At 47.2% G+C, this 15,242-nt stretch overlaps 1 protein-coding gene across 1 annotated transcript in view; it reads right to left on the bottom strand.

Moving 5' to 3' along the window:
- Positions 1-1,950: 1,950 nt before the first annotated feature.
- Positions 1,951-15,242, bottom strand: part of grm2a (glutamate receptor, metabotropic 2a) — a 21,898-nt gene continuing 8,606 nt past the window's right edge. Inside the window, exons 2-5 of the mRNA XM_056606461.1 lie at positions 10,752-11,589; positions 8,544-9,607; positions 4,137-4,314; positions 1,951-2,024 (exon numbers count right to left, since the gene is read on the bottom strand). Coding sequence (XP_056462436.1) covers positions 1,951-2,024; positions 4,137-4,314; positions 8,544-9,607; positions 10,752-11,589 — 2,154 coding nt within the window. The remainder of the gene's footprint in view (positions 2,025-4,136; positions 4,315-8,543; positions 9,608-10,751; positions 11,590-15,242) is intronic.

Below are 15,242 nucleotides of genomic sequence, written 5' to 3'. Positions count from 1 at the left end.
TACGTCATTGTCGCCTCCATTCTTTCTCTTGTTTTCTCCTCATGATCACCAACGGGTCTTCATGGAGGAACGTATCTTAATTTATTAAGACTGGATCGACGTCGTGTAGGGAAAATACATTCAATAATAAGCATTAATCAAACATAATTTTCATCAGCTAAGGCTTAATAATGTAGTGCGTTACATTGTTTTATTTCAATTGAATTGTCTGGCCACTAACAAAGGGTGATTTTTGTGTGTTGCTGATATTTAATCAATATATCCATTGATGAAAAATAAGTGCCCATCGTTACTAGTTATTCGGTGAGAAAGTGATTTCATTTGTACACCGGAAGCCCAACAGAGGGCAGTGTCTCACCACAGCTGATATAAGGGCAGTGTTTCACTACACCTTAGCTAAGGGTAGTGTTTGACCACCTGATCTCTAATGATGCTCCGCGATCTGTGCTCATAAAGTCATGAACTATGAATCATTCACAGAGCAGTTTTGGAAATCGTATTATTGTATTAATATTTATATTGTATTGCTTGTTGTTATCGGCTAAATGTTTGTTAGTGAGAACAAAAGTGGCTACAGCGGAGGTTAGATGATGTTGTGTCAGAAATGCCTCAAGAAGAACTCAAATTTGATCGCCATAGACCCTTGTAGATATAGATGACATCAACTCCAAACCACTTTTGTAAGTAGCGAATGAACATTATGCATTGCATTCGTAGATGAGAAGCTGCAATTATATTGACACATTATATATACAGTATATAATATTGACAGATAATAAGGGTTAAGTAGATGCATCACAATATGTTGGCTAATCAACCCAATCTCTGACGCATATTAGTGTTCTGAATAATGTAAGAATAACCATTTAGTCTGTTTGATATGAATAAAAAACACATTTTTTATTTACATAAATTACAGAAAGCACAAACTGGTTCACCAAAATCTACATTAAAAACATCTCGTATATATTACATTTAACAGCTTTACTATTATTTACTCCATGTTGCAAGAAGAATCTTCAGTAAAAAGAAGGAGACATGGAACTGTTAGGCTGAGGGTTCACCTCACTCTCACCCTTAGAAGGGATACTTGGAACTCTTAGGCTTAGGGTTAGGGTGAGGTTCAGGGTGAGGCTTAGGGTGAGGCTGCTGCTCACCCTAAGCCTTAGAAGGGATACTCGGAAATGTGTTGGCATCTCATTTAAATCTCTAGTAAAAAAGAAGAAGGAACAATGGAAGCGGGACGTGTATCACAGCACTCAGAGGACAACAACCAGGACTCTGTGACCGCTTTAATATCCACAACACCTGAATCAGGACTAGTGGTTATATAACAGGGTGGGTTAGGGCTAGGGTTAGGCCTAGGGCTAGGGTTAGGGCAAGGGTTAGGGCTAACCCTGACCCTGATCAGGACTAGTGGTTATTTAACAGGGTGGGTTAGGGTTAGGGTTGGGGCTAACCCTGACCCTTGACTTGTGGTTAAATAATGGGGTGGGTCAGGACTAGTGGTTATATTTGGGAGGTAGGTCAGGCAAGTGGTTATATAAGGGGGTGGGTCAGGATCAGGACTGGTGGTTGTATAGGGTTAGGGGTGTGGCTAGTGGTTAGGGTTAGGGTTAGGCTAGTGGTTAGTGTTAGGCTAGTGGTTAGGGGTTAGGCTAGTGGTTAGGTTTAGGGGTCAGGCTAGTGGTTAGGGTTAGGCTAGTGGTTAGGTTTAGGGGTCAGGCTAGTGGTCAGGGTTAGGGGTTAGGCTAGTGGTTAGGGTCAGGGTTAGGGGCTAGGCTTGTGGTTAGGGTCAGGGTTAGGGACTAGGCTTGTGGTTAGGGTCAGGGTTAGGGGTTAGGCTTGTGGTTAGGGTCAGGGTTAGGGGTTAGGCTTGTGGTTAGGGTCAGGGTTAGGGGTTAGGCTTGTGGTTAGGGTTAGGAGGGTCAGCCTAGTGGAGGCTGCTGCTCACAAGGACGACGTCGTGGAGTCCACCACCTCACGGCCATTGCAGACCGTCGGGACCACGTTGGCTGCGGACCCTGCAACACACACACACACACACACACACACACACACACACACACACACACACACACACACACACACACACACACACACACACACACACACACACACACACACACAACACCATATTAATCATCGATTTAGTTGACAATAGAGGGAGTAAATCCCTCTATAATAAATATCGACAGGTTTGTAATATCTGAATACTTTGGTGGACCACATTCAGAACCTCAAAGTTCAGTCACTTCAGTCGCTTCTGAAACAACGCTCACAAAATAATAACAGGCGTCAAAACAGGCTTAGCTCAGGAGGGAGGGCGGGTTCACTCGACACCTAAAGGCTGCAAGTACGATCCCCGGCTCCTCCTAGCGGAGTGTCGAGGTGTCCCTGAGCAAGGCACCTCACCCTGACGGCTCCCGACCGGCCGGCTGTCCCCTGCGCGGTTGACTCCGTCTTCAGTGTAGGCTGACTGGTTGGGAAGGTAAGGACGGTGTCAGTGCAGGGTCGGTCTGCCAGGCAGTAACGGGTTATTTTGAGCCGTCCCTACTGGCCTCTCTCGGCTATGGTCTTCAGTCACTGTGTGCAACAGACTACCATCAGTAACACTGGGGAATGGAGATGGATGGATAGATGGATGGATGAATGGATAGAGGGATGCATAGGTTAGAGGAGGGGATGGACAGAATGCAGAGAGGACAGGGAGGGCTATATAAGAGCATATATGTATAGTACATAGATAGTATTTATGCATATATATATATGAGTTTAGGAAAGGGTGATTATATATACAGAGAGAGGGATGACAGGCAGGACGAGTATCATCCATCCCTGTGATTGGCGGTCCAGAGACACACTTTGCACCTGGGATTCACTCTAGTTGTTGGAGCGTGTTGATGTCTGCCCTCCTAAAGTGGACCTTGTGTTGGGGGGGGGTCAGCACCTTGGGGGGAAAGGGCGTGACATCTTAGATCACGCCAGGCGTGATGTAAGATGTTTGTTCTTCTCACTGGCGGGAGACGCACCAGGCAGCAGCAGACTCACTAGGAACTGACCTCACCCTAACCCTTAAGCCACAGGGGACGGCTCCAGGCATAACCATTGGATATACTGGGTGGCTCTCCGCTCTCCCATGCTGTGACCCACACAGAGGCCCAGGTGCACATGGTCCACAAGCTGCTCTGTGGCTGCTCTACGGACTATTCTTCATGAGAGGTGTACTGGGAGCTGGAGTGTAGCCGTGTGACTACAATGCCTCTCCTCTCCAGGTCTCCTAAACTTCTCAATGACTCGTCATGTTCACGGTCACGGATCCAAACACAACATGAGTGGAGGAATTCTGGTTACTGTGGTAACGTTCATCCAGAAATGGCAGAAACTCTTAAAATATGTGACACAGCGCGACCCAATGGTGAAGTGGACCAGAAGGTCACGAGGTGAAGGAAACTCTTAAAACATGTGATACATGATGAAGTGGATCAGCAGATCACCGTTATGGAGGCATTCACCTCGAGAGAAGCTGGAGCCATGGAGAGACTGAAGAATAATTCAGTAATAAACGCAATGAGGCTGAAGAATAATACAGTAATAACCACAATGGGTTAATACATTAATAAACAGAAGGAACCTTGAGAAAATCTGGAGCCAGTGGGAAGGAAAGCACCTTGAGAGAGGCTAGATCCGTAAAAAGGCTGAAGAATAATACAGTAATAAACACAATAATACAGTAATAAACAGAAGGAACCTTGAGAGACGCTGGAAATGTAGGAGGGCTGAAGATTAATACAGTAATAAACACAATGATAACGAGGACCAGAAGGAGAATAACTTGAGAGAAGCTTGAGTTTTGGGGAGACTGAAGAATAATACAGTAATAAACACAATGATAATGAGGACCAGAAGGAACCTGAAAGAGAATAATACAATAAACAGAAGGAACCTTACCAGAAGATTTAGCCGAAGAATAATACAGTAATAAACACAATAATACAGTAATAAACACAATAATACAGTAATAAACACAATAATACAGTAATAAACACAATAAAACAGTAATAAACAGAATAATACAGTAATAAATACAATAATACAGTAATAAATACCATAATACAGTAATAAACAGAAGGAACCTTGGGAGAAGCTGGAGCCGGGGCCGGGGGGGAGGCTGTGGCGGGTGCTGGCCCCCCGCAGGCTGCTGACATTCTTCTGGGGCTGGAACAGGATGATGTGCACCTTGGGGGCGAAGAGACAGCCCAGCACCACCGAGCCGCTCAGGCTGACCGAGATGCACATGGTGGTGGTCTGCACCTGGAACCGACACAGAGGCACCAGGCGCACCCGTCAGAACCGATCAGGGCCGCTAGGGAACCGAAAGGTTGCTAGTTCGATCCCCGGCTCCTCCTAGCTGAGTGTGGAGGTGTCCCTGAGCAAGACACCCAACCCAAATTGCTTCTGACGAGCTGGCTGTCGCCTTGCGTGGTTGACTCCACCGTCGGTGTGTGAATGTGTGCATTAACCGTTGCTTTGTTGCTTTGGATAAATGCGTCTGCTAAATGCGTCTGCTAAATGCCCTAAATGTAAATGTAGCTGATTGGTCCACAACCGTGTCGTTACCGGGCAGATTTGACGACACATTGAACCGCTTGTGAGCACAATCATTTCTTGTGTTTGGATCTAAGAGGGGTTGATAAACCAAATGGAGAGATAAACCAAATGGAAAGCAAGTACGCCATTATCCAGAATGTATACATGTAATGGAGGAACCCAACCTGTTGAACGTCCCCTCATCATGAACATGAGAACAGGGATGTGGTGTCACACCGTTCATACCGTGAACCGGGTTCTCGTTCCCGCCTTCAATCTCCTGTCTGAACTTCTGGCCCCCTCTCCCCTTCTCACCTCCACCCCCTCATGTTGCCTCCTCCCACCTCCACTCTGCCTCCACCCCCCCATGTTGCCTCCACCCCGCCTCCCCCCCCCCCCCCCCATGTAGCCTCTCCGATGGGCCGTGTGGGTGTCTGCTGTGTTCTTGTCAGTCTGTCTCGGCAGGCAGACGTCTGTCCCAGATTGTTGAACGGTAATGACGGTATGAGGATAAGGTGACACTGAGCAGGGGAACACACTGTTCCTGCGTTAAAGTGTGAAACACCCACACAGAGCAGAGCTGTATACCATTATATATAGGTGGATATATATATAATATACGACCAGTCGACCACAGTATCAGTACTGGAGTACTTCTTCAAGCCTATCGATTCAGAAGGGAAATATGAAGGGGAATCAAGGGTGTAATGGAAGTATTATTGTGTTGAACAATAAGTGTTGAATTAGATGGCAAATTGTGTAAGTAAGATGCATAGATAAACATGCAAACATATGTGAGACATATGCACATGAAACAAATATTTTAACAATATGGTATGGTAGTATTGTACATTAAACATTTGGGAATATTTCTTTCACTATATCCTTAAAAAAAATATGATTTGATTTGTTTCAAATGAATCCAGTCGGCTTCAAACCAGTAGAAACCTTTGGCTTTCTTTCACACCTGGAATGTTAATGTACCATTTAAATCAGTCAGTTAATACAGTGCAGGTCATTAAGAATACCTTTAAAGAAGATGAGAATCAACCTGGATCTTGAGCAGCACCGTGTGACAGCATTGCATAAGAATGAACGGTGTGTTTAATAATTCACGAGCAGTTGCTCAGTCAGACCAGAGGACATGAGTAGCGTTAGGAAGGGTTCCTCCATCTGTCCACTGATGGGGGAGGATTGTACCTTCATACTGACTACCACTGTCAAATAGAGAGGATTGTGCCTTCATACTGACTACCACTGTCAAATAGAGAGGGTTGTACCTTCATACCGACTACCACTGTCAAATAGAGAGGGTTGTACCTTCATACTGACTACCACTGTCAAATAGAGGAATGTGCCTTCATACTGACTAACAATGTCAAACAGGGAGGATTATACCTTCAGAATGACTACCACTGTAAAACAGGGAGGATTATACCTTCATAATGACTACCACTGTCAAATAGAGAGGGTTGTGCCTTCATACTGACTACCACTGTCAAATAGAGGGTTGTGCCTTCATACTGACTACCACTGTCAAATAGAGGGTTGTGCCTTCATACTGACTAACACTCTCAAACAGGGAGGGTTGTACCTTCATACTGACTAACACTGTCAAACAGGGAGGATTATACCTTCATAATGACTACCACTGTCAAATAGAGGCTTGTACCTTCATACTGACTACCACTGTCAAACAGGGAGGATTATACCTTCATACTGACTACCACTGTAAAACAGGGAGGATTATACCATCATAATGACTACCAATATCAAACAGAGAGGGTTGTACCTTCATACTGACTGCCACTGTCAAACAGGGAGGATTATACCTTCATACTGACTACCACTGTCAAACAGGGAGGATTATACCTTCATACTGACTACCACTGTCAAACAGGGAGGATTATACCTTCATAATGACTACCACTGTCAAACAGAGAGGGTTGTACACTATATACTGACTGCCTCTGTCTGTTTTTCAACTGTCAAACACAGAGGACCAATGCACTGCTGCACCACAATTACAGCATTCAGACCCCATCCTTTTGCTTTGAGGCAGACGTGCAGCTGTCCGTTTCATTTGAAACCATCTAGAGGGAACAGAGATGGGCCATTGGTGTATTGTTGTTGAAGACAGAACCAGACAAGGATGCCTAACTGACTCATTTGAACATGTCTCTTTGTTCAAAGGATTGTGTCATCAAATGTCATATTTGGTTTGAAGGTGTGACAAAGATTAACATATAAAAACGCAATATAATTTATCATTTCATTTGTACTTCTTTTGTGTGGCTTTTCTTTCATCCCAGGTTCTTTCTTACTGAAGTCCCTCTGCCTACATTGTCTACTATTGTTGTCGTTGTGTTTCTAGAATTTAAGTAACGCTACAATCTTTGCGCTTCAGAATTTGTAAGCTTGAGATATTGTTCCTTTCAGGAGATTAGAAATCTTGTACTTTTGGTAGTTATAAATCATAGTGGGGGAAAACCCCAATGTCGAGAGAACCTAAATATTAAAAAATATAACACATATATATATATTCCTAAAGGGAATGTATATACCTCCATTAGTAGATGGTACACGGATAACAGACGCTATTTGTTTTCCTGCCCTTCCACTTTGAATTTTATCCATCAGTGCTTTCATATGAGCACTGGGGATATTAGCCTGCTGTTTAATCAGCACTGTTTATGAGTGGTGTGTGTGTGTGTGTGTGAGCGTGTGTGTGCGTGTGTGTGTGTGTGTGTGTGTGTGTGTGTGTGTGTGTTTGTGTGTACTGGGTGGGGGGGGGGGGAGAAGCAGGCTTCCCCAGGATTGCCCTATCCCCCGTGGGTGCAGAGCACATCTTCAATATTGTATAGCTTAATCAAATGTGATAGTCATGGCTCCGTAGTTCATATCTAGTTTGCCTTAACATTTCGTGCAAGACCACTGAGTACAGTGGCTACGTGGTCGCTCCATGGCAGGCCATAACGTGCAAGACTGTGGCACAGCAACTGGAGAACGAGCCACAAACCCATGAGCACTCGTAATCCGTCCTTCAGCGGGAGGAACGTGAGGCATGTGGGAGCTGGGCCGACACAGTAATTATTCATGTGTCAAAGTGGAGATCTGTGTCCATGAGTCCCTCTAACTAACTCTAACTCGGGGGTCCCTGGGAGCCCCCGCGGTCCCAGGACAGCAGCACACAGCTGGGCTCCGCCGCTACAGCCCTCCTCTGGCCCGTGGGGACGCGAGGGGACATCGGCTCCCCATCAGCCCGCCTCGTGTGCGGGCAGGACTCTGTGTTTCTCTCTGGGGGTCTCGGGGGGGCTTTACCTACGCATCCCTCACTCAACTCTCCCTGGAGGCTCCCAGGTTCAGACTGTTTTCACTGAATTACTGTACACCGTCTGTCTGTTTGTCTGTCTTTTTTCTTCAGAGGATGGCATTTATATCTTTAATTATTCGAATAACATAGTAGAGGGATTTCCGTCCGAGGTGAGGTGAGTCGCTCCAATGAGCCGTTGACGTTATATTAAATATCACGCTTAAGTAACATCAACTGTCGTTAACATCAAGGGTCAGGCAATGAAAACACACCTAGCACTGATCCACAATCGGCCCTTGTCCAAAACCTTTGCTTGTTTCCCTCAGCAAATCAATGCAAGACAAACAAATGCACGACCGTTTTACCTCAATCACATAAACACGCGCCGCGTTTTGGTCATTTAGAAAAGATTACAATACAGAAACGATAGTTATGTTATGATAACTCTAGTGCTATGATTGTAGGCATAGCCTTCTAGGCGAAGCTTAGAAGGCTTGGGTTGAAGGGTTTGGGCTTGTCCCGTGCGTGCTCTCGCGTGCATGCGAGAGCACGCACGAGACCAGCCCATAAGGCGAAGCCTAGACGGCTACGCCTACAGGAAATAGAACCTATACGCAGACGCCCAGAGCAGAGTCCTCACCCTGTAGTCGCTGGCCGTGACGTAGAAGATGGGCTGGAAGGCCAGCCAGATGATGCAGGTGGTGTACATGGTGAAGCCGATGAACTTGGCCTCGTTGAAGTTCTCCGGACACTTGCGGGTCTTGAAGGCGTAGACGGTGCACAGGACGATGAGCACGCAGTTGTAGGTGAGTGACAGCAGCATGCTGGAGTCCCTGCTGTTGCACTTGAGGGTGACCACGTCCCTCCTCTCGGGGCTCACCTCCTTCCTAACGCCCGGCGTCTCCACCAGCAGCCAGAGCAGGACCACCAGCAGCTGGCAGGAGATCAGGCCCCCGCAGATGGCCACCTGGGAGGCGGGGCTGATGAACCGCGGCCGCTGCGCGCCGTCCGTGGCGCCGCTGAAGATGCGGGCGATGCGGTTGGTCTTGGTGAGCAGCGCCGAGTAGCACACGGCGAAGGAGGTGCCCAGGCCCAGGCGGCGCAGCGTGCACACGGCGGCCGACGGCTTGCCGATGTAGATGAAGGTCATGCTGTAGCACATCAGCACCCCCAGCAGCAGGATGTAGGACAGCTCCCGCCCGCTGGCCTTCACCACGGGGGTCTCGTTGTGCTTGAGGAACAGGCCCACCACCGACAGGGTGCACACGATGCCCAGGCAGGAGATGGCCACGGGCCCCACGGCCCAGGCGTCCTCCCAGCGGATGTACTCCTCGGGCAGGTCGTAGCAGCCGCTCAGGTTGGCCAGCGGCCACTGGCCGAAGCTGCAGTCGGCGCAGGTGAACTCGTCGCGGAGGAACTGGTAGGCCTGGCACGGGATGCAGATCCAGCAGCACACGTCGCCCGGCTGCATGCTCTTCACCTCGTTCTTCCTGCAGGGGTCGCTGCACTGGGAGGTGGGCGCGGCCCGGCCGGCCCAGGGGATCAGGTGGGTGTCCAGGGTGAGGCTCTCGGCCCAGTAGCCCACCTTGCGGTAGACGTAGCGGGCGCCCTCCTTGTGGTAGTGGAAGATGTTGTAGCGGCCGAGGCTGTCCCCGAAGCCGTCGAAGCGGACCATGTTCTCCGTGTCGGCCGGACGGAACGGCGCTAGGAGGGGGAGGAAAGAGAGAGAAAGGGGGGAGGGAGGAGATAGAAGGCGGAGGAAAGAGAGAGAAAGGGGAGGAAAGTAAAAAAAGAAGGGGAGGAAGAATATTGAGAAGGGGGAGGAAAAGAGGGAGAAGGGGGAGGAAAATAAAAAGAAGGGGAGGAAAAAGAAAGAGAAGGGGGAGAAAAAGAGAGAGAAGGGGGAGGAAAAGAGAGAGAAGGGGGAGGAAAAGAAAGACAAGGTGGAGGAAAAGAGAGAGAAGGGAGAGGAAAAGAGAGAGAAGGGGGAGGAAAAGAGAGAGAAGGGGGAGGAAAAGAAAGACAAGGTGGAGGAAAAGAGAGAGAAGGGGGAGGAAAAGAAAGACAAGGTGGAGGAAAAGAGAGAGAAGGGGGAGGAAAAGTAAAGAAAGGGGTTTTCAGGCAGATGACACAACGAGTTCATAATGTTCATGATTAAAGCATAAACCCGAAACACAGTTGCATTTGCATGACAGAGTTCAGTGCAGGGCTATGAGCAGAACTCCTTGCACTGGGCGAGAATGTAGCGATGTTGTCTTGAGTGGGTGTTAGAATTTCTGTGAGCTTTTTGACAGAAAATTGTATTCAGAGAACAGTGCTAAATGTCAAGGGTGTCTCCTGTCGTCCAATGATCTAGACTGGCCCGGTCCGGTCTAACGGGTGGACTGCGCACACACAGGTTTCATCTGATTGCCGTCCACGGAGAGAGAGAGAATATTATACACCTATCAGTATTCAAATCCGTTGGGGTTTTCATTTGCTTGAATGATTTAACCCATCTCTTTAATTTCCCGTCGCACTGAAACAACTGAATATGATACTCTCTCCATCTAACCCTAACTGTAACCCTAACCCTGGATTAATTACTCTCCATCCAACCCTAACCCTGTACCCAAGCCAAGACCCCCAGCCGGAAACAGCAACACTATTATTACAACCTCTTGTCTTTGTGCATGAAGCCTGAGAAACATCCTGGGTTTGTCCTGCATCCAATGGAATATAATTGGTCGATGTGTGTGCAGGGAAGGTTACCGACTTCAGGTTTATTTGAAGTAAAAGAGAGCCCATCAAATATGTATGACTCAAACAAACAGCAAGGGAGCCTATAGAAGAGCGAGGCCGAACTCACCATCAAACTTGACCTTGAGGATGTAGTCCTTGTAGAACTTCCTGCCGTTGCCCGGTTTGAGCGCCTCGCAGACGCCGGTGGAGTTGGGGCACAGGGCCTGCCTCATGTTGTGCAGGGCGGTCGCCATGGCGAACACGGCGTTCACCACGAACATGATCTTGGACTCGGGCTCAAAGGGCACGTCCTTCAGCGAGTGTTTCCCGCAGCCCAGGTCGTGGAGGCTGCACTGGAACTGGTTCTCCCAGAACTCCCTGAACCAGGGGTTCCGGGTGTTGTTGTAGGGGTGCAGGCTGGTGAAGTAGTCGTTGAAGCGGGGGATGGGGTAGGAGGCCAGCTCGATGGTGAAGGCGCCGTCGGCCACCGCCTCGCTGCCGCGCACCACGCTCTCCTGCGCGCCCCAGCCGTCGCTGGCCACCCAGGTGAAGGACACGTTCATGCGGTTGGCGGCCACCAGCAGCTCGCGGGCGTCCTCGCTGCGCGTGAACAGGATCACCACCTTGGCGTTGGACTTGAGCTGCAGCGAGCGGATCACGTTCTCGTAGCTCCAGCGGCTCATCGAGCGGCTCACCTTGGCCGAGGTGGCGATGCAGATTTGGCGGGCGCGCGCCTCCTGCTGGAAGGCGTCGATGCCCGTCTCGCCGTAGTCGCCCTCCGACGCCACGGTGGACACGTAGGTCCAGTTGAAGTAGCGCAGGATCTCCGCCATGGCCTTGGCCTGGTAGAAGTCGGGGGGCACGGTGCGGGCAAAGTAGTCGTAGCGAGACTTGTCGCTGAGCTTGGCGCTGGTGGAGGCGTAGCTGATCTGGGGGATCTGGAAGAGCCGGAGGAGGTTGGCCACCTGGGGGGAAAGAGACACAGGGAGAACATCAGGGGGCAGGTTGAACCTGGAGGAACGTGGAGAACATCAGGGGGCAGGTCGGCCACATCCAGGAGAGGAGACGTTGGAGGGTGAGGAGATGTAAAGAGTGTTGATGTCCACCCAGAGGAAATGGGGGACCACCTCTTGGTTGAGTACACTGGGTGGATTGGTTGGTGGTCTCTGTCTCAATATGAAAAGGTTTGTAAGGACCCAACAACATTTCACCTGCTGGTAAAATGAAGTCATGACATCATGGTGGATGTACCTTCTGGCACCCTAATAAAGGCCAGTACAGGCCAGGGATGGAAATTAACACCCGCCACCCGCCATTTGCGGGTGGATTTGTATGGTGGCGGGTGAATTGTGTCACTTCACCCGCCACTGTGTCGGGTAATACTTTCCAGTAAGGTCCGCCTCTTTTGACTATATAATATACCGGTAACAGGGCTCTCGTCTCACGCATTCGGCGTTTGACACACGCAATTCAACCCATACACACGCCACACTTCGTATTTCTCACGCAGAGAAATTACCAGGATAGCGCTCACCAATTTGGGACGCTATTAAACAGTGTTACAGGTAGGAACCAAATGGGTTTCCCGTACGTAGGGTAACCAGACGTCGTCTTTTGCCCGGACATGCCCTCTTTTTGAGACACTTTTAAAAAATGTGTGGCGGAATTTAAAAATCGTCCGGGATTTTATTAAAGCCTCATACATGTTCTCATTGTATTTGCGTTGCGTTTCTTTGGGTCGTTCGCAAACTAGTTATGCTACGCCCTCCCCGACTCAGTTCTGTTCGCTTTGCATTGGTGGAAGTGAGTAGGGGGCGTGGTTAAGTAGAGCCTTCAGATTGGACGGTTTGACTTACGCAGTTACCGTCGTGTATTTATTTTTTTACCATTATTGTTTTATAGGGACAAACATTAACAAATTTCTCCCACAGGGGATTGATAACGTTCTATCTATTGAACAGAAAGCAACACTTGGTCATACTTTACATATTTTATCACAGCATTGGCCTACTGAATGCCACAGATATATTTCCAGCATTGGACTGAATGCCACATAAATATATAATTATGTTTTTGCACGTTTGCAACGTTTAAAAGTTCAGGGTATAAAGTTCAAGTATATGCCTCTACTAGCCAATAGGCCAATAGCCTTTTGAGGCAATGTTTTTTCTGAATATTAGTGTTAAGGGCCAATAATGCTTACTATCATACGTTAGTTACCATGTCTGTGGACACATTTGTATTCAGGCACTAATTAGATTGACTTATGATGGTGTAGCCATGCATGTTGTTTTATTTTTAACATTTCAATTTGTTTAAAATGTACGCATATATTAAAAAATATATAGCGCATAAAAAGTGGCTGGTAAAAAAGATGAGTGGCTGGTAGATTTTTAAATCTACCTGCCACAGTGGCTGGTGGGCAAAAAAGTTAATTTCCATCTCTGGTACAGGCCACCGTAGTTGTGAAGAGGGCAGTTGGTTGATACCACTAAATCCTACACACTGCAACTTTAAGGCTTCACATCTCTACATTATTTCCATTCATCACACCTAACGGTGTGACGGTAATTATGGCCACTAAGTGGATCACATCAATAATTTACACTACAACTGCCTGCTGTTTGTTTTCTCACAGGAGTAAATGTTCTCACCCCAGTCAGTTGTTTCTTTTTCTCTTTTACGAGTGCTTGTGAGACATTTACCTACTTGACTCTCTCACTGTTAATGTGATGCTACTGTTGGGCTTCTATAACAGGGTAATACACCCGGACGATCCAATGGAGCAAGTAATGGACTAACACTAAACCCCACCCCAATTAAGTCACCATGGAAACAGCATTACTATATGAACCAGTGCATATAATTCAATGTAAAGTGATGGATACTATGGATAGCGAGAGAGAGAGAGAGAGAGAGAGAGAGAGAGAGAGAGAGAGAGAGAGAGAGAGAGAGAGAGTCAGAGAGAGAGAGAGAGAGTCAGAGAGAGAGGAAGAGAGAGAGAGAGAGAGAGAGAGAGAGAGAGAGAGAGAGAGAGAGAGAGAGAGAGAGAGAGAGAGAGAGTCAGAGAGAGAGGAGAGAGAGAGAGAGAGAGAGAGAGGAAGAGAGAGAGAGAGAGAGAGAGAGAGAGAGGGAGAGAGAGAGAGAGAGAGAGAGAGAGAGAAAGAGAGAGAGAGAGAGAGAGAGAGAGAGAGAGAGAGAGAGAGAGAGAGAGAGAGAGAGGGAGAGAGAGAGAGAGAGAGAGAGAGAGAGAGAGAGAGAGAGAGAGAGGGAGGATGACGGCAGTGTGAGTCAACATATCTAACGAATGCGGATAACTTTTCCCCTTCTATGCCTAATAGGACTTGTCAGCGTCCTGACACATTGCACAGTGGTTGAAGATGCAGCTCCAGACAGCCTCTCGCTGCAGGCTCTTCAAGCCTAAGGGAGGCGAGTCAGAACCTTTGCGTAAAGATGCCAACCCAGCTCTAGTTTGCCGGCATTACAAACTCAGCCTCTTGATTTTCAATAAATCAGTTGTCAGGAAAGCAATAGACTAGTTTGAGTGCAGATCTGTTGTTCGGGCTATGGTAAAAATACCTTGAAATATTAACAGGAAGAAATATTTACGAAATGCGAACTTGGTATGCTGATAATATACATGCTCAGAGAACAGTGAGCATGTGGCAGCTAATGCAGTTTCACTGCGTCACTCAGGTGATACATATATACATGCTCAGAGTACAGTGAACAGTATGCAGTATTACTGCGTCACTCACGTAATATATACATGCTGAGAGTACAGTGAGCAGTATGTGGCTGCTAATAAATTGTAACGAACAACCACGATGGGTCAATATGGAGGAAGACCATTTATTCAACTCAACTATTTCTATATTGAAAGCCTGATAATAACCTACAGAAAAAAGCAGAGCTTCCACCATTTCTAATTTAAAAAAGATGAAAACCAAAGAATAAAGTCCCATCTCAAATATTTGAATCATCTCCAATAATCGTCTCTTTCCACTCAGCAGATTAATCATAACTTTATCCTATTAACATCATGTCTTGAAGAAGGGGGGAAAGAACACTTCTGAGGTGTGTGTGTGTGTGTGTGTGTGTGTGTGTGTGTGTGTGTGTGTGTGTGTGTGTGTGTGTGTGTGTGTGTGTGTGTGTGTGTGTGTGTGTGTGTGTGTGTGTGTGTGTGTGTGTGTGTGGGCTTTTTTTACTGCATGAGGAAGATTCGATTCGATTAGATGGGTCTACATTAGGTAATCAGAGAAGGATTGTAGGTCCGTTTACAGCCATGTAGGCTACGCATTTAAACATGTGGGCGTAAATAACGTTTCAGAACTCAGACTAAAAAACAACATATTACAAATTAAGATAGATATTTGATTTTGAGCATTGAGTAATCCAATCTATACTACTGTAAATATTATATCATTAACCATTCAAATAACAAACGTCTGAAATAATACCCTGTTAATTGATATAATAGGCATACAATTCCTGCAGTATAACAGATGCTTACACGGTTAACCATTTGGTTATATAATCTAGAGCAGTAAATAAAGCTCTGTTCGCAGTCAAACACACCACAGACATAACTGATGTATAACTGATACAAACAGCTCGG

The sequence above is a fragment of the Gadus chalcogrammus genome, chromosome 13 (assembly GCF_026213295.1).
Source record: "Gadus chalcogrammus isolate NIFS_2021 chromosome 13, NIFS_Gcha_1.0, whole genome shotgun sequence".
NCBI lineage: Eukaryota > Metazoa > Chordata > Actinopteri > Gadiformes > Gadidae > Gadus > Gadus chalcogrammus.
The sequence above is the reverse complement of the archived record's forward strand: the minus strand, read 5'-3'. Positions and strand labels throughout refer to the sequence as shown.